At 50.2% G+C, this 19,972-nt stretch overlaps 2 protein-coding genes across 3 annotated transcripts in view; one reads left to right on the top strand and one right to left on the bottom strand.

Moving 5' to 3' along the window:
- Nucleotides 1-5,715, top strand: part of Tmem163 (transmembrane protein 163) — a 184,207-nt gene extending 178,492 nt beyond the window's left edge. Inside the window, exons 7-8 of the mRNA XM_026779865.1 lie at nt 1,546-1,687; nt 4,895-5,715. Coding sequence (XP_026635666.1) covers nt 1,546-1,687; nt 4,895-4,955 — 203 coding nt within the window. The 3' untranslated portion in view covers nt 4,956-5,715. The remainder of the gene's footprint in view (nt 1-1,545; nt 1,688-4,894) is intronic.
- Nucleotides 5,716-12,921: 7,206 nt separating this feature from the next.
- Mgat5 (alpha-1,6-mannosylglycoprotein 6-beta-N-acetylglucosaminyltransferase) overlaps nt 12,922-19,972 on the bottom strand; it is a 295,861-nt gene continuing 288,810 nt past the window's right edge. For both annotated transcript variants that reach the window (XM_026779700.1, XM_013346690.2), the window contains exons 16-17: nt 15,462-15,619; nt 12,922-13,531 (exon numbers count right to left, since the gene is read on the bottom strand). In XM_026779700.1, coding sequence (XP_026635501.1) covers nt 13,333-13,531; nt 15,462-15,619 — 357 coding nt within the window. In that variant the 3' untranslated portion in view covers nt 12,922-13,332. The remainder of the gene's footprint in view (nt 13,532-15,461; nt 15,620-19,972) is intronic.

The raw sequence follows: 19,972 nt of genomic DNA on the forward strand, positions 1-19,972 counted from the left end.
TTGTCTCTCTGTCTCTCTTTCTGTGTCTCTCTCTCTGTCTCTCTCTCTCTCTCTCTCACACACACACACACACACACACACACACACACACACACACACACTACACGGGGGGGGGCTGTGAGACAGTCTGGAATCAGTCCCTAGTCCCTGTCTATGAAAGAGAAGACACTAAGAGTCAGGCTATGTCACAAGCAGAGGACCCCCCCCCCCCCAAGCCTCAAGCTGAGTTGGCCTCAGCTGCTCGGCAGGGAGGCTTTGGACAGCTGTCCGTGGTGCTGACTGATAAGGGCTGGATCAGTGGAACTATGTGGACATCTAGTGGCTGCCTGGGGAACTCCTCTTTTCTGAGCAGTGCAGCAAGGCGGTTCTCCCCTCCAACACACACTACAGGGACAGCTGAGGTCACACCACACACCCTCCTTTCCTCTCCCCAATCTTGTGGCCAGTCACTAATTATTACAGCACCATCAGCACCCTGTTCTGGGATATGGGAGACGGCAAGGAATGGGACAGAACTTCTGCCTCCCAGCTTAATTTTCTAGTGGGAGATGGTAAAATACAAACGGCAGAAATACCACGCTAGGGAGGAAAGAACCGTGAGAGAAACAAAATGAGGACAAGGAGGCAGCTGGGGCAGTCTGTAGAGAGGACGAGTGTGCGCACTGCGTCCCCTGCTGGCAGGAGAGGGAAACAACAGGCATGGGAAGGCCCAAACAAGGAGCGCTTCTATTAGTTCAAGGCCCCCATGGAGGACATGGAATGGTTGGCAGTGGGGTGTGCATTTGAAGAGTTTGGGATGTGACTAAAAATAGTAGTGTCTTTCTGCTTTATATTTTTTGTTACCACACCCCACCCTTATGTGTGTAGACACACATACATACTCATATGTGTGTATGTGCCAGGGGCATGCCTGCAGAGGTTGGAGGACAACATTCGGTGTTGGTTCTCACCTCTCACCTTGTTTGAGACAGTGTCTCTTGTTTGCCACCGGCCAGCGAGCTTCCAGGATTAGTCAGCTGTCGCCATGCCCCATCTTGCCACAGGAATGCTGAGCTCACAGACCCACAGACCCGTGCCAGCGTGTCTGGCTGGGCATTGCTGCTGGGGGTGCACACCTCCCTAGTCTTTAAACTGTTGTTCAGACAGCCCGCAGCCTGAGAAGACAGTGGCTTCACAGCCCAGAGGTGTGCCTCCCATCTCATCTCCAGCGGGCAAGCTATACAGGGAGAGGAAGCAAAGGCAGCCAGGCATTCATTCCGTGTAGTCTCGCCCACTGGGCTCTGTTTCTCCTTCATCATTTTTCCTCTCTCTGTGTAGCGTGGAGGAAACCTCCCCACTAAGAGCCTCAGATTCTTCCTGAGCCAGTGTTTTGGATGGCATCCAGATTGGAGGTTAACTCAGAACAAACAATCCATTAGCAGTGTGTATGTGCAGGTTCCTTCTACGGAATGAAGCCTGTTATGTTCGTCTGTAGTCTATAGACTTGATCGCCTAGACTGTGAAATGTCCACTTCACATTGGTATGTGATCTGTCTTCTTTTGCAGGGTTCAACTCCCTTGTCGGGGGAGTGATGGGCTTCTCCATCCTCCTGAGTGCCGAAGTGTTCAAACACAACGCCAAAGTCTGGTATCTGGATGGCAGCATTGGTGTCCTGATCGGTCTCACCATCTTTGCCTATGGGGTCAAGTACGGCTTTGCTTTTAATCTTTGATCACCCAGGGGGCGGGGATGCTCTGAAAACTCTTTTTTCCCCCACCCCTTTTCCAGCCAGGAGTTGAAGGAAGGGTCTGATGTTTTATTCCTTTGTGCCTCAGGCACGAGTGCTGTGTTTGCTATTCCTGGGGAAATGTGAGCAAACATCTCCCCACCCCAAATAGGGCACCAGAACTGGACCAAATGCTGGTCCCATCCATGTCTCGCTTGGTGCAGGTTCTTGGGCTTATTCACAGGAGCACGGATGAGGAGCTACTTAGAGGCATGCAGGTTTTCTAGTTGACTTTCTAGTGCTGTGATCCACACCATGACCAAAAGCAGCTTGGGGGAGGGAAGGGTTTATTTATTTAATTTTTTTTTTTGATTTTTCGAGACAGGGTTTCTCTGTAGCTTTTAGTTCCTGTCCTGGAACTAGCTCTTGTAGACCAGGCTGGCCTCGAACTCACAGAGATCCGCCTGCCTCTGCCTCCTGAGTGCTGGGATTAAAGGCGCGCGCCACCACCACCTGGCTCTTTTTTTTTTTTTAAAGATTTATTTATTAAGCATACAATTTACTGCTGGCAAGGTGGTTGTGAGCCCCCATGTGGTTGCTGGGAATTGAACTTGGGACCTCTGGAAGAGCAGCCAGTGCTCTTAGCCTCTGAGCCATCTCTCCAGCCCAGAAGGGTTTATTTAACCTTGTACTTCTGCATCACAGCAATCAATGGGGGCGATCAGGGCAGGGACTCAAAGCAGAAATCTGGAGGCAGGAGCTGAAGCAGAGGCCATGGAGGGGTGCTGCTTACTGGCTTGCTCCAACATGCCTTTCTCAGCTTTCTTTCTTACAGAACGTAAGACAACCTGCCCAGGGTGGATGGCATGCCTACAAAGGGCCGGGCCATCCCATATTTATCATTAATCTGGAAAATACCCCTACATACTTACCTACAGGTCAACCTGAGGGAGGCATTTTCTTAATTCAGTCTCCCTCTTCATGGATGACCCCAAATTGTGTCAAATTGACCAACAAAATGAAACACAGCACAACTAACCAGCTCAGTGGGTGACCTTCAGCCAGCGCCACCATTGGAATGCCTCACCCTAATGAGCCCCTCATAACTGCATATATGCAATAGCCTGCAGATAACCTTCCTATTCCATGTACTCCAGCATATCCCATGAGGCCATGGAAGCAGCTGGGGTAGAATATGCGCAGCTGGGAGAAGGTGTGGGGCAGGCTAGTGTGAAGGCTGGAATCTCAGGTGAGAGTCTGATGACCCATCCTGCCCCATCCTTCTCTAAGGGATGGCGACAGGCCAGCCCTTGAGGGTCGCCTGTGGGTCAGTGTCGCTGCCTTGAGTACAAAAGGCCTCATGGGATACAGCCTTCCCTGTTGGGTGGTCTTCTACGAGTGAAGTGGGAACTCTTGGAAGAGAGAAGCCTTTTACACTTCAGACACTTATTTTCTTCTTCCTTGTTCTTTTTGTAAGTATTTATTTATTTATTTATTTATTTATTTATTTATTTATTTATTTATTATGTATACAATATTCTGTCTGTGTGTATGCCTACAGGCCAGAAGAGGGCACCAGACCTCATTACAGATGGTTGTGAGCCACCATGTGGTTGCTGGGAATTGAACTCAGGGCCTTTGGAAGAGCAGGCAATACTCTTAACTGCTGAGCCATCTCTCCAGCCCTCTTCCTTGTTCTTTTATGCACTAAATGGCCCCATTTCTTCCTCTATACTGTGGGTTCAGAATTATTATTACTATTATTATTGTTGTTGTTTATTTTTAAGACAATATGTCAGGTAGTCCAGGCTGCCTTAGAGTCACTCTGTAGCCAAGGATGGCTTTGAACTTCTGATCCTCTTGCCTTCACCTCCAGAATGCTATAATAAGGGTCTCTGTGATGCCCAGGTGAAGGTCATCTGAGCATCCTTCCTGTCACTTGATGCCATGTGTACTGCAGGGAATCAGAGGAGGCCAGGCAGAGGCAGCCCTAGGCTTAGCAAGGCTTTACAAAAGGGACCAGTCCTGGGGCTGGAGAGATGGTTCTGTGGATAAAGGTATTTGTAGCCAATACTGGTGATCTGGGTTCAATCTTCCGGACCCATATGATTAAAGGTAGGAGAGAACTGACCTCCACAGTTACCCTGTGGTGTCTGTGCAAACAAACACACACACACACACACACACACACACACACACACACACTAAAATGTAAAAAGAAAATGTAAATGGGCCTACTCCATGCAAAAGGTCACCCTGGATGGAGGAAAAGTAGCCCAATGCCAGTCCCTGGATATGGCCTCTAAGGCTTGTGTTGTCCTTAGGGAGAATTGTTCCTGTCGAGGTGCTGTATTTTTTAAAAGTTAACTGATTCCTGGCATCCACTAGGGTACTGTCCATATTTTGAGGACCTGACAAGTTCTTTTCCAAAGCAGCACCACTGTGTGCATTCCCAGCAGCCATGTCTGAGGTGGTCCTTGCCAACACTTGTAACTATCTCTGGGTTTGAGGACTCAGGCATCAAAGTGAATGAAGTGTCCCAACACCTTACAGTGTGGACGATGAACATGAAGGCCATATACTTTTGATCTGCAACCTTCAGAATAGATCCACTTGAAGAGCCACAGAGTAGATCATTGGTTGTTTGGGAAGAGATGTGGAAGACGAAGCAGGGGTGACCTTTAGTGTGCACAGAGGATAAGAAGAATGTTCTGGAATTAAGACAATGTGGATGAACACACAGCCTCACATGAGCTTTCTGCTTTGAAAGGGACAGTGGCGTGGCATGTGGGCAGAATTAATAACAGCTAGACTGGGGGCGCGGAGGCAGCTCAGGTGGGGAAGCACAACTATGTGAATTTGATCCCACATTAAAAAGGAGAGCCAGCTGAGGTGGTGCATGCCTGTAATTCCAGACAGGAAGAACATCACCCAGCCACCCCGTCTAGCCTGTTTGGTGCGTTCCAGGTAAAGGTGAGAGACCCTGGCAGGGAAAATCAAAGTGGACAAATGGACAAGGTTATCTGACTTCCACAGCTCCCCCCCCCCACCTCCGCCATGCATAAGCACACACCACCCATGCACCTGAACACACAGGAAAGGACACAGATGCACACATACCCAAATAACCTCCGTTTCCCCAAGCTCTCCTGGTATCAAGGTGACCCTGCCTGTCTTCGTTTCTGCAGGCTCCTCATCGACATGGTGCCCCGAGTGAGACAGACGCGTCACTACGAAATGTTTGAGTGAAGGCGACTGAAGGGGCGGCAGGGACGGCCCTGGGGAAAAGCGTCACCATGGCGACGAGAGGTTTCCACGAAGGCAGTTGGTGCCAATATTTAACTGCACATCCAGTTTCATTTGGGGAAGTTTTCGTTCATAGAGTCTGTCATCACGGGATGAGGTCGGCCTGGAGGCTGCGCCTGCCCTACATCCTCACCCTGTTGCCCACTGTCAAACACGTTAGGACGCTGCTGACCGTGGGAAGGGCTGCCACGCTTCCCGATCTTGAGCCGGAAGTGACGTGTTCTATTTCCTGGGGTCAAACAGTTCTTGAAAGCAGGCTTGGGTCTCTGCTTGAAAGAAAGCCACCTGTGGCATTTACTGTCAGCCAAAACCAGATAGTAACTGACCGAGTCACCCCCAACCAGATAGTAGCTGACCGAGTCACCGCCAACCAGATAGTAACTGACCGAGTCACCTCCCACACGCGGCCAAAGCGCCTCCAGGGTCACACTCCTCTCTCCTTGCAGCAAATCCCCTCCTAACGTGAATCAACCCGTTTCATACACTTTTACTAATCTTGACACTAAGCAGATTTGTTCAGAGGGAGGCCATTCTATTTTTTAAAGTATTTAGTGGCAGATGAATGAGCTTTGCATGGACAGGCTACGTAAGCACACAGCCCTTTAATTCCACATCCAGATCCTGCCCATCCATGAAAACCCAGGAACCATTTTTGAGAGATGTGAAACTCTATACATTTATTTGTAATAAATAATTATAATCATTAACTGCATTCGCATATCTCTGTATGTTGTGCTAAGTGGTCGCGCTGCCTCATGGTCTCTGAGAAGTAGGTCACTCGTCCAGAAGGGACGAGATGTCCCCAGCTTACGGAATGTGAGGTGTAAGTGCTGCAGACGTGTCCCCCATGCCACTGTGTTCTGTAGCTGGCACAGCCCTGCCCAGTGGGGCAGCCATATCAGGCCAATAAAAACCTTTACAATTTGTATGGTATGGGGAGGTTGTATGTATGTGTGAGCTGTTAGTGTTTGTGCCAACATGTAGGTAGTAAACATTGTGAGCAGGCTCTCGTGCTCTCTCTCTCTCTGGTGTGTGTGTGTGTGTGTGTGTGTGTGTGTGTGTGTGTGTGTGTGCCTTCCTCTATCACTCTTATTCCCCAGGAACCAGATCTCTCCCTGAATCTGGAGCTAGGCTGGTGTCCAGAAAGCCCCAGAGGTTCTCCTGGCTCAGCCTCCCCCAGTTCTAGGCACACAGGCAGATGCGGTTATGCCCTGCTTGGATGTTGGAGATTTGAACACAGATCCTCATGTTTGCAAAGCAAGTGTTTCTAGCTGCCGAGCCATTCCCCAAGCTCTCGGAAACATTTCTGACCTAAGAACTTTGAACAGGTGACATGCAATTGTGGCTAGTAATCCCCGTCTGAATGAATTACCCAGTGGACACCAAGGGGTCTCCCTCTTTGCTTGTTTCCCTAGAGTGTGTGAGCATTCCTGGGGAATGCAGATTCCACAAATCTGTCCACACCCTTCCTTGTAGTCAACAGACATGGAGTTCAGGGAGTTGAGGCTCTCATGACGGTGAATTCCACGGTGTCTTTTTATTGTGAGAATTACCCAGGAGGGCCCCTAGTTTCAGAGAGTGCCTTGAGAATCCCAATCCTCCTGCCTCCGCTTCCTGAGTGCTGGGATTGAGGGTGTGCACCACGTCCTGAGTGCTAGGATTGCGGGTGTGCACCGCCAAGTCAGTTTGTATGCTGTTGGGATTCAAACCTGGGGCTTTATGTGTGTCTTAGCCAGCTGTCCGCTAACTGAGATCCCCGGGCAATGGTCATGGCCCACAGATGCCCCGCTCCAGGCTGCTTCCTCTTTCAGGTGAATGGAGGCGCTCTGCCTTTTACCACCCCACTCAGACAAAGTTTTAAATGCACCCCGCAGTCAGAACTATTTCTGAAGAAAAAAAAAGTCTAGCAGTTCATTTTCCAGTTCAGCTCCTTCAGTGAGAGTGGAAGACGGAAAGAATGATTTCCATTCAGTATTGTGGTGGACGTAAGGGAAGAGTACGTAGTGGTGAAGCCCTTCCTCTATTCGTGAGTGCGTGTGCGTGCGTGTGCGTGCGCGTGCACGCCAGACGTCAATTTCATGCGTCGTACCACGGGATGCTGTCCATCTTGTTCTATGAGACAGCGTCTTTAACTGGCCTGGAACTTGCTGGTTTGGCTGGGCTGACTGAGTAGCAAGCCCCAAGGATATACCTGTTTTTGCACCTCCAGAACTGGGATTACAAGTGTGTAGAACACTTGACTTTTTTAGTGGCTTCTAGGGATCAAACTCCGGTTCTTGTGCAAGCCTCGCAAGGGCTTCCCCACGCAGCCATTTATTTCCCTGGCCCCAGGTCATAGGTTTTCTATGCATGCCAACCATGTTGTCTTTTCGAGAACTGGGGTTTAAAGCATGTGCCATCATGCCTGCCTTTTTAAAAAGTGGATTTTGAGGCTTGGAGCCAGGCTGACATGTGCATAGCAAGTGTTTTCTGAACCCAGCTATTATACACTCAGCTACCGAACTTCCCGGTCCTCATCTATCCGCTGCTTGACCTTTGAGTGTGTTGGTACCAGGAGACGCAGCTTTAGCGCCCCGCCCCAATCACTACCACCTGTCACACAAGAAAAGTTTATTGAAAAATAAAGCTCTCCCTAGTTTTTCTACAGCACAGGAAAACAAAGCAGTATTCTGTTTGCCTGGTACAGCAAGCAGGGGCAGTGACACCTCACTGGCAACATCCTGTGGCTGAGCCCCAGGAGTGACAGTAGGAAACAGTGTAATGGGATCCATCTGGAGACACAGACACAAATGGCCATGACAGCAACTACAGTGGAAGGGACGTCACCATGTCCTTTGGCATTGTGGTTGAGTTATTTTAATACTTGGACTGGGTTCAAGGTAGAGAGAATGATGTGCCCCATGTCTGCTGTGTTCCAGCTTCCATAAGCTGGTGTGCTTGCTGTGCACCCACCACACCCGTGTGTGTCCCAGTTGCAACCCACATCTGCATGTGTGTCCCCTCTGCAGGGGTGGGAGTGGGGTGAAGGCAGCCTTGTGAGCCTCAAAACCTGGGGCAGAATGAAGCTCTGAAAAAGAAAATTTCAATCATTTCATCCCTTAAACGTAAAATCATTGACTGCCTGAGAAGAGCTGGAAAAACACCCTGGATTCCAGGGCGTTCTCCTCCCCCTTTCATACCTGTGATCCACCCAGATGTGTTGGGCCAGGGAAGCGGCTAAATCCGCAAAACATAAACAGCAAAGTGGTATTCAAGTCACCTCCGCGTCCAGTTGTGAAAGAAGTCAAAAATCCCTGCCGTGGGGTCTCATGTGGCTCCTTTGGGGGTAGTGGTGGATTTTTTTTTTTTTTTTTTTTGTGGGACCAGGTCATGGGATTACTCTTACGGTGGGAATTAGGCAGAGATAACCAACCTGCTGGAAGCCACCCTGTCCAGGAGGGGGCAGCAAAGGGTTTCCCGGGAACTGTAAATTCAGTTCATTCTTTCCCTTAAACAAATTGGTTCTATTATCGCATTATAGAGGAATAAAAATTAAACTCTAATTCAAGGAGTGCAACTTGTGAGAGAACTTTTAATTTTGAGCTCAAAAAGTTCCCCAAAGAAACCCCTGGAATGTTCTAGAACATATTGGTGGATTCAACTTCCTTTAATAAATTCTTTCAGTCTTGTTTCACGGAGTGCTGAAGACTGACATATTTCCCAATCAGCACATTCAAGAAAAACGGTATAATTCCAGTGAGCAGAGTAGGCACAGAGCTGAAACATTTGGAACAACAAATTCCTATACCATTGATTGACTCAACAAGATTTTTGTGTAGCCATCATGTTTGAATCAACAGATAGGGGGTGAGCGCAGGTCTTTATTTCTCAAGTTTTATGATAAACTACTAATATCAATATTGAACATTAGCCAGGCTTCCTACGAGCCAGGCACTGTGCTATGGGATCCCCACAGAACCCTAAATGCTAGGAGAGCTAGATTAATTCTTATTTTCTGTATCCAAGACTATACAGCTAATTTGGTCTTTTGCTATATGTAAAAAAACAAAATCCAAACCAAAAAAACTTGACTGCACTTTCTGTCGAAGGCAACGAGAATGAAAGGAACTCCTCAGCTCCAAGCTGCTGGCTTCCCGAATGACTCTAAATCTATTTCTGCCACCCGTCTACTCTAACGAAGACATACCCTGAAGCCACACAGGGACAGATGGGCTAAGAAGAAAGCCAACGGGGAAAGGAAAATAGTTTTAAATAAATAAAAGAGTCCAGGCTTGGAATAATAACACACGTAGCCGAGCCTGTCGTTAGCAAAATCCTTGGCTTTTCTTTTTCAGTCAAGAAGTTTGGGAGAGGGTGGCGGTGTCTAATCACACACAATCTAGGTGACCCACCCTGGTCTGAAGCATAACACACACCTATAGACGACATACAGTTTCAGTGCAACCCAACTCACTGATTGGTCATTACCGTGAGCGGTCCTGCAGCAACACCCACGTCCATTCACCAAGGAAGAGAAGAAAGGGAGTGGACACGGCTCACCTCCATCATGCTAAATAGCTGAAGTGTTTGGGGGTTACTCCTTCCACATAGATGACCTCAAAGCTAATTTCCTGCTTCAGCAACATGTCAGCCAGGGCCGGGGTGACAGGAATGAGGCCCTTCACTACCTTGGTCACTATGAGGTCCTGAGGATGCCAGCTAAGGGATTCCTGGCTTCCTCAGCCCTATTCTGGGTGTGTGTGTGTATACATATACCCCACACTGGGAACATATACAAACACACACATACACACTAAATGTTTCAGTCTTGTGCGCATACACACACTGGGAACATAACTAGCCATGTGTGTGCACAAATACTGTGGATATATGTAGTTATCCCAGGCTGGAACAATCTGCTGTCAGCCTTCAAATTCCAACCCCAAAGAGAAATGAAGACATGTCAGGAAGACATGAACCACCAAACACACACACACACACACACACACACCCCACCGCCGCCGCCACAACAACAACAACAAAAAACAACAAAAAAAGGCAAATATTTCCAAACACTCACCCGGCACCTAAAACAAGTGATTCATCTCAGAAACAAAAGTCTAAAACAGACAAAGCAAAAACTTCACAACATTTCCTTTTGGACAGGAAATCAGAGCGCATACAGAAATGCCGAGCTGCGGACTGGGGTCCAAGCACTGACGCTCTCAGGAGTTCTTGCTCTGCCAAGGCCTTCACCCTCTGGAGAGAAGCATTCTCTCTCTTAGTGAGTTACAGAAAGGTTTTCCCCTGGGTGAAGAGCCCAGCATCACACAGGGGAAAGAACTCCAAAGACGGGTCAAGATCTGACGGCAGTGCCAGAAGACACAAGTCCTGATTTCAGGTTTCTCCCCTGCGGAAGGTTTGATCACACACAGGCCGAGGTTTCTCCAGGATCATCAATGCTTTGTCAGTGCGATGGGTTCCCGGCCAAGGCTGTGAGTTCCTTCTTTGCTGATGTCCACACCCCCCACTGTCAGTTTCTCCTGGAGGGTCACTTGGCCACACCTTGCTAACTCTGGGCCCTGGGAGCTGGTATATATTAAGGGGACACCCCACCTGTTGATAATGCCCTTCACAACTAGAGTGCAGCTGGTTAGCCTCAAGAGCTGGAGGCCACCAGGGAAAGTGAGGCTTGCTTCTGGCTAAAACCGGAAGAGGAATTTATTCCATGGGAGAAAGAACTTGACTTGGGTTCTGAGCTGGAGAGGAATAGAAAGGTGGAGAGAGCCTGAGCTCAGGCCCAGGCAGCTTCTGCAGGTGGGGGCAAGGCTACCTCCCCTCTCCAAGATCCTTTACAGCCATCTACAGCATGGGAAGCACTTCAGCATGGGGTACCCCCTGCTGGTTGAATGCCAGCACTGTCACCCATAGCGTGGTGGACTCAAGTGGAGAGGCCTAGGAATTGCTGGTCTGGAAACTAGCAGATTCCCACAGATCTGGTGTGCAGCCAAGAGGATGGCTCTCAGGGAAAGCCCTTCCTCACAAGGAGATGGCCGGTTTTCTTCCATCCTGCAGTGGGAAACCACTTTTGCAAGGCTTAATAGATAGGTTTCATAGCTAGGTTTTTAAACTTTCGCCTGCCTGGTGGCTCGACCTGGGCAGAGATGATTCTAGTCAGGTCTTGGAGAACCCGTCAGTCTTAGGATAGGATCCCCTGACATTCCCCCTCCCCACTCCACTTCTTTCTCTAGGACTGAAGCTCAGCCCCTTAGCTGCCTATCTCAGGGCCTAAGAAAAAAAAAAGGCTGGAGGTGTAGTTGGTGTGACATTTGCACCCAGGTAGACATTAAGAGCCAGGCAGATCAAATTTCCCAGACCTCAAAGTCCCATGCCCCTCCTCTCCCCACCTTGGACAGGTCACCACAAAGCCGAATCCTCCTTCCTGCTGCTTCTGGACAGCTCCGCTAGTCCTGGGCTTTGCTAGGTTTCTCAGTTAGGCAGAGGCTCCACCTGGCCACTAGGAGGCACCTGGGTAGCACGAGCAGGCCAGGAAGTCTACTCCAACAGGACAATGCTAACAGTGAGAGGTAGAAGAGCGTGGAGAGAAGTGTGGGAGGTGTCTCTGTACAGAGCACAGAAGCAACGCTTCAGCAGGGACGGACACGCACAAAAGGGCTCCAGGTGTGAAGAGTGGGGATCCCAGCATGCATGACCAGGCCAGCCCGCTGACGGGACCTCTACTGCCCAAACTCCTTGGAATAGTGCTTCAAGTAAAACCCACCTCTAGTCTCCGGCCCTCTGTAAGCCATGCCCACTGGGGAGCAGCCAGGAAAACACCTAGTGTTGATTCCAAGCTGTCCTCACCTCCCCAGAAACCATCAAGGTCCTGGGAAGCCATCTTCCCTGGAATTCAGCCATAAGGGACATTGATGGGGACACAGTACGAACCCCTCATGCTGCTAACTCTAGGGTGTCATTCTAATCCAAACTTTAGCTGTTCTGAGTGTTCTGAGGCTGGAGACCTCCCACGCCACACACACACACACACACACACACACACACACACTCTCTCTCTCTCTCTCTCTCTCTCTCTCTCTCTCTCTCTCTCTCTCTCTCTCTCTCCAAGTTCAAGGGCAGCTCTTGGGGTCTTCAGTTTCCACTTTCCTCCTTAGAGCGAGGCAGGGCCAGTTTACCACAAAGAAGAATTACACAATCCCGTGTTTCTGCAACAGAGGAATTCTAACCAGAAATCAGGGCCAAGCTGTGAAGGTGGGTGGGGAGGGGACACACAGGAAAGCAGCCTCTCTTGTTCACAGCCCAGCCTGTCTTTGGCACTTGGCAGGGCCCTCAGGACACACAGGCACACGTCCCCACCAAGGCTATCTGCCTTTTAGCTGCCACCTGCCAAGCAACACACAGGATCATCAGCTCTAGGACGCTGCTCTGACAGGGGCTGGCTGTGTTTGCAAAGCAAAAACAAAAACAAACAAAACAAAAAAAACCAACTGTTTTCTGAGACCGGATCTCTCGGATCTCTCGTAGCCTAGGTTGGCCTTGACTTTGCTATGTAGCCAAGGGTAACCTTGAATGTTTGATCCTCCAGCCTCCACTCTTTACCTGTGATTACAAGTGTTCACCTGTTTTTATGTAGTGCTGGGGATGGAACCCAGGGCTCCATGCATGCTAAGCAAGCATTCCGCAAACCGAGTCACATCCCTACTCACAATGATAATTTTCTTTTCTGTGCTGCCACCTGCTGTCAGGAGCCAGGCTCCCATGGCTGCTGTCTAGCACGCCACCAGCCCCTCTGCATCCTGCGTGAGGCCAGCAGAACAAGAAGATCCTGAAGATGGGTGATTAACAGTGTGGGGACAAATAGGAAACTGGTCAACCCCTTTCCTCCCTCCCTCCCTCCCGACCCAACCCCCACCCTCCCAAATAAATAAATTAATGGGTTTAGGAATGTCCCCAAAGTTCTTTCCAATCGGCTCAATTCCTCTTCCTGTTCTGTTTTCAGTTGAATGCGTCTCCAGACTTTTAGCCTTCCTTTTTTTAAAAAAAAAAAAAACCAAAAACCCCGGAGCAGCTGCCTGGACACTTTCCGGGACAGAGAGGACATTCGTTGCACCAGGGAGAAGCCAGGCCCCTGGTCTGACCTCTGTTCTCTTGCGGTTTTGGTGTAAACTCCTGGGATGCACTGACTGCAAGCTGGAGAAGTACCAAATCCAAGCCCTGGACCAAAGAGTTCGGGCTCCGGTCAGAGTCCCTGAATGACTTCGGCCCCCCTGGCCCTGCCCAGCAGAGCCACCTCTGCCATCTGAATGAACCCGGGGTGGCTATGCTATAGGCAGTCTTTGCAGAGGGCCACTTGGCCCTTGATGAAGTCCCGGCAGGGGCAGATCCTCTGGTGTGTGGGGTGGGCCCCGGCACAACTGAAGAGCAGGAGATCCCCTTGGAACACACAGTGCTTGCTCTTGGGGTGGAAGGATGGCACCAGGATGTCCTTATACAGTTCTGAGCTTTGGCAGGTCACCCTATACCTAAGGGGAAGAGAAAGGTACATGAGGCAGAGGGGCTGGGGCAGGACCTGTCCACCCCACATTGCTGGATCGTCCACTTTGTGGTGTTGGGACATATCCCATTGCCCTGCTTCAGAGACGGTATCCTCTGCCTGACTCTGAAGTTCTCCACATCTAGGAAGCTCAGCCATGCAAAGAAAAGCACACGTGCAGGGGACCAGCTCTGAGGCTGGGCTCCTTGGGGGAAGCGTTATCTGTTGTGGAGAAAAGCTGAGAGCAGCCTGCACACTTGAACAGGGGATGAGCATGCTGTGCTTTGGGACTCTGTGCAGCTGCTGGAAAAACAATGGAGAAGAAATGTGTGCCCCATTCAACATCTGGGAGGAGGCAGGAAGTGCAGGGTGAGAGGTGGGGTGAACGTGGTGGGTGAAAGCCAAATGGGGCTGGAGAAGACGGTTCAAGTCAGCAAAGTGAGGTCCGGGCAAGCATGAGGACAGGAGTTCCATGCCTAGGACCCAAGATAAACAAAAAATGCCAGTCGGACGGCATGCACTGGTAACCCCAGGGCTGGAGACCACTGGGACTTTATAATTAATTAGCCAGCCTAGCCCACTTGGTGAGTCCCAGGAAAATAGGAGACCCTGTCCCCAGAAGCAAGGCAGATGGCACCTGAGGAATGGTAGCTGAATCATATGCATATGGAGATTAGTGTACCTACACAAACATATGTACACACACACAAACACACATACACACCCTCTAGATCTATACACCGATGTGCAAGCAATGGCCACTTCTGAGAAGACCAGGACAAAGCAACGTACTATTGAACTAGTTTTAGATATACACTTAATATTTAGCTGGGAATGGCGGCTTATACTGGCAATCCCAGTTGAGTACAGGGTCAAACTGGGCTACATAGTGACTTCTAGGCCAGCATCTGCTACAGAGTGAGACACTGTCTCAAAGCAAAGCAAACACCAAGGAAGAGGTTGGCATGGTGGTTCATGGTGGTCTATTATCCTAGCATTTGGGAAGTGCAGGCAGTAGGGCCAGCAGTTCCTGGTCATCACCAGGAACTCAAGTGAGCTCAAGGCCAGCCTGGGCTACATGTGACCCTGTCTTAAACTAAGTAGAAGAAAGCGGGAGAGGAGAAAGAGAAAAGAGAGAATAAGGAGGAGGCAGAGGAGGAAAGAATGTCTACTTTCACTCCTAACTGCGCTCTACACAGCTAGGACCCTTACTCTGGGTTGGCCAATTGGGGTACCCTTTGAAGAACCTGGGAGCCTACGCTTGTCACCTGTGGTGTTGTGATGACAAAAAGACTGATCAGAGTCACTTAAAGTTTCAAGTCTGGCTCACAGATGCTTTGCCAGCTGTTGTGCCAGAGCCAAGAAGTAATTCAGTGCACCTGAGAGTATTCTTATCCTGCAGATAAGAGAACAGAAGTGACAGGTAGCCAATCCCAGACCCACGAGAAGCTGGGTGTGGTGGTGTGGCCTGTAACCTCAGCCCTCCTGCTTCCAGATGGGAGGCAGACACAGGACATTGCGTGGGAGCTCACAGGCCAGCACTGGGGAAAAGAAAGAGCCTGTTTCAAACAAGGTGGAAGGAGGGGAACAGCTGCGGTTGTACTCTGACCTCCACATGCACGTCACTGTCTGTGAAGACCCACACTGACATACATAAATGCATGCATGTCCACATACATCATAGAAACAGACATCATGCACACACATACCACACAAATCCAGGTCGTACACATATCATAGGTGTGCGTGTGAGTGTGAGAGTTGAGCTCCTTTTGGGCTGCAGGCTGCTCCCCCTTTTCCCACATTGTTTCCCTGAAGCCCACAGCTGGGAGAGCAAATCCAGGCACCTCTCAACCGGACTCTAAGGCAGAAGTACGGAGACAGCAGGCCCTGTGTCCTTCCACCGCCGAGGAACTTACTTTAGCAAGTCCTTTTCCTTGTTTAGGTGCTGGAAGAATGACGGCTCACAGATGAGCTGGTTCTCCTGGCACACTTGCTTGCAGGACTGCCCGGGCTCAGCCAGCTTCACCTGTAAGGCGCTCAGGGGCGGCCACATCACCTGGCCATGGCAGAAATCCTAGAAATGACAGGGAAGACATCATTAGCTAGGGGACCAAGGACACAATGGAGCAGCTTTAGTCTCGTAACCAACCACAGGAGGCAACAAGCTCAGAAAGTGATAAAAAGGACACAACCTTGGGACAGGTTGTGGCCTCTTTAAACACCCGTTTCCAGGCCAATGATGTGGCTCAGTAGGAAGAACAGCTTTCCAGCTGCATGAAGCTCTGGTTCTATCCCCTGCATTGGATAAACCAAGATACATACATAGCTGTAATCCCGCTCTTGGGAGGCAGAGGCAGGAGGATCAGAAATTCAGTGTCATCTTTAGCTACAAAATGAGTTTGAGAACAGCCTGGGCTAGAGGCTCTGTCTCAAAATGCACCACACACACACACACACACACACACACACACACTCACACACACACACACACACACACACACACTCTCTTCCTCATTCTCCATGAGGACCATCTTTGGGACCATTCCTACTAGCTCTGACTCCTCCTTGTGCATTTTCCAAATACTACACACAGTTCGTGCCTACACTAAGTCATGGGTAGCACCGTCCTGTGGGTCTGGATGCTGTTACTAAGGGAACGGCATGACTGTGCAGACTCACAGTACGTTAAATGGAAGTGCAGTCTATACTAATGGCCACTGTTCTTTGCCATTATAGTGTGTAGAAAGCTTGCATATGACAGCTGCCCATCCATCAGAATAGCTGTAAGACAGAACCAACAGTAGAGAGATGCACCAGCATCTGGAAAAGCTTACAGTGTGTTCTTGCTGGCTAACGTAAGCATCTTTACTTAAGTGCTCAGGAGTGAATGGGTACCTCTCACAGCCCTTAAAGACTAACAGAGAGAGTTTCGATCCAGCATACACGGAGTTTCCTAGGTGACTAGACAGCAGGGGAGGAGTACCAGCTATCATACTTGTCTCCTTGCTGTGACAAAATGCCTGCCAAAAGTGACTTCAGGGAGAAAGGGCTTGTTCTGGCTCACTTGATGGGACAGGCATCACGGTCAAGAAGCAGAGCAAGAAGAGCGCTGGTGCTCAGCTTGCCTCCTCCCTTTTACCCAGGTTATGGGACAGGGCCACCTATATTCAGAATGGCTCGTCCCTCTTCAGCAAGCCCTTTCTGGAAACACCCAGAGGTCTGTTTCCATGTGATTGTCAGTCCACAATTAGATAACAACAGGCAATCCACAAGGACCCCTAGACCAGAATGTACCCGAACCAGAGGCAAGTGAGAATTTCTCGGCCTCTTGAATTTGGTGACTAGAGTTTGACCTTTAATATCCTTAAAGGGCCATGAATGGAAAGCTTTGTCCCCAATGAGGCATCTCCTGGGAGATGTTGGAGTCTTTGGGAGGCTTAGAGCCTTCAGGACATTGTGAGCTTGCCTCTGAAGGGATGTTGGAGTCCCTTCCCGTCTTCCCAATCATGAGCTAGGCAAGATTTTGCTGTTGTTATTTGTTTGTTTAGATTGACCTTATTTTTAGTGCACATATGCATGTGTGTGTGTTTGTGTGTGTGTGTGTGTGTGTGCCAGCGCGTGCATGCGTGTGCATGCGGGGTCCACAAGAAGGTAGTGGATTCACTGGAGCTGTAGTTAGATACAGGCAGTTATAAGCAGCCTGTTGTGGGTTTGGGGAACTGAACTCAGGTCTTCTGCAAAAGCAGCAGGTATTCTTAGCCACCACGTCTTCACTGAGTCCCTAGCTGAGCAGTTTTGCTTTGGGACATGCTTGGCCATGATGTACTGCTTCACGACAAATCCATGGCAATGAGGCCCAGTCACGGATAGAACCCTAAACTGCACTGATAGAAAGCGTCCCTGTTCTGAGTTCATCATCTTGGGTGTGTACAATGGCTACGGAGGGCTCAGTAGCAAACCTAACTTACAGCAGCATGGGGAGATGCGAAGCCTACCAAGGCTAAATGTTCAGGTTCTGGCTTTTTTACGACTTTGGTCTCTCTCCTTGGACGGTCCCTGGGCTGTATCCTTGCACCTGGTGTTTCAGAACGTCAGAGTTCCCTTTCTCATTCATCAACCCTCCTACAAAGCTAAATCTGAAGCTAGCAGACCAGATGGGCCAGATCTGAAGCCTGAGCCCAGGACACTGGCTCTGGGCACAGGCCCTGGTCCAGCTCCGGGCTCATCTGTACTGTGGAGGATCTAGTAGAAGAACGTAGCTCAGGGGAGATGGCAAAGGGCAGGCATGCACTGACACCCTTTAAGTTCCCTGGGAGAGTGGCTTTTCCTGGGGCAGCCTATGGACAAGGCCAGGAAGGCATACGGGGAAGTTGGGCTTCACGGATGAACCGTCACCCTGCATCTGTTCTGGAGCAGGGCAGGAGTTCTTGCAAGGCTCAGACAGTGGGAGCTACCCTTGAGGCTGCATGGTGGAGCTGAGGTGACAGCGGCTGTCTTCCCCAGGGCCCTTCCACGCACATGCCTCGCTCAAGTCTGCACTAAACAAAAAGGCCCCCAGGTACTAGCTCCTGCCCATTATGATGGCTTGGCGTACTCTTAGGAGTCTGTTCTAGGGACCACAAGGTCCAAGAATAGAAAAAAAAATAGCATTAAAGCCTTAAACTTAGGCACTATCTAGACAGTTTGAAGGTAACAATTGATCAGAGGGAGGCCATGTTGTCAGAGAAAGCATGGCAGAGGAGGGCTGGCCCCCAGCGGGGGACTTCACAGATGTCTTGCAAGCCCCCTCCACCTGACCCATATAGGAAATGGGAACAGTGACCCCTGCCCTTCTTTCCTGTGCAGTTCTGAGGATGAAAGGGAGGCAAGGTAAGACGGAGACCGAGAATAACAGTGCTGGGCACTGCAGCGGGGTGGAGTCACTGGGTCACACCCACAGTTTATCCATGACAGCACCTCTTGGTTCAGTTGCTTGCAGGGCACAGCAGGAATGCAAGTGTGGGGCCCCCGCCTCCTCTCAGCCACAGTGCAATGGCCAGTGGGTGATGGGGAAGCTGCCTCACTGTTGCCAACTGCTCCACTTACACATTCCTCCATTCTACAGATCCTTGCTAAGAGACAGGAACAGGAAGGTGTGCACCTGGCCTTAGAGGGGCAGTGCACAGTCTAGTAGTAAAAGGTTGGCACTTGCAAAGCCTTGAGAACAGCGAACCAGATGCCTATGGACATGGTGAAGGCTACCTGGAGGCTGGGCAGGGCTGGCTCTATGGGGAGGGGAAGAGTGGCGGTGGCAGCAATCAGAGGCGGCTTCCAGGAGATGTGGCCTTCTAGGCTGGGTTCTGTAGGCTATAAGGGAGCTAGCAGCTTACGGCCAACATGGCATTCTGCAGCTAATTGGTGCGCAGTAAAGAGCTACTGAATGGGACTGCCTGATTTTGGCTTCCTGGAGGCTTGGATAGGAGTAAAGTAGAAAAAGAGGCTATTCCAACAAATTAGGCATCTCTGCAGCCAGGAGGAGGGCGAAACAGCCACCGCCAATCTGGTTAACAAGCTCACTGGGGGCACGCGCCATCTGCAACTCTTCTCTTCCCGCCATCTTCCTCCCGCCATTGACGCACCTGTCTCTCAGTGTGTTTGGCTATTCTGAAATTGTCATGCAGGGACTAGAGATCAAGAATTCACCAACCGAGCTGTCAGTCAAAGCAATGCCTTCTCTCTCTTTCTGTTTCTGCACGCCCCACTTCTCTAAATGTGTACAAGTATGTGAAGGGCCGAGGCCAATGTCTGGGGCTGTTCTTCAGCTGAGACTTGGTCTTCTGCTTCAGTGGGACCCTTCAAGCAGGCTGGACGGTGTGTCCAGCAAACCCCAGGAGTCCTTCCATCTCCATCTCCCCACATCTGGGATTACAGGTGCACACCACCAAGCCTGCTTTTCCCTCTATGCTGGGGATGGAATTCAGGGCCCTCACACCTATGTGGCCAGCACCAGACTGACCGAGCCATCTCGCTATCTCCCCCAGCATGACTGAGTCCAAGCACTGGGAAGGAGATACTGGTGCCGGCCCCATAAAGGAGGCTCAGCAGGAGCCTGGAGGAAGAGTGCGTCACCCAGTGCCCATACGGCTCAGGAAGACTGGGGGCCTGTCCTTATGAGGGGAACACTGAGTGGGGTTGGCTTGACCCTTCCTCTGCTATGGCTGAATCAGGTTGGAGGGGCCGGGGGCTTGGTGTAAAGCACAGGCTTCTGACAAAAAAGCCAGTGACAAATGCCAAGTGTGGTGTGTGACAGGGTCTTTTCCATTCTATCCAGACCTTGACTGATTCCCCCTGGCCCCACTTGCCTCTCCCTCCCTCCCTCCCTCCCTAACTCCCTTCCTTCCTTCCTTCCTTCCTTCCTTCCTTCCTTCCTTCCTTCCTTCCTTCCTTC

Source organism: Microtus ochrogaster, chromosome 6 (genome assembly GCF_000317375.1).
Source record: "Microtus ochrogaster isolate Prairie Vole_2 chromosome 6, MicOch1.0, whole genome shotgun sequence".
Taxonomy (NCBI): domain Eukaryota; kingdom Metazoa; phylum Chordata; class Mammalia; order Rodentia; family Cricetidae; genus Microtus; species Microtus ochrogaster.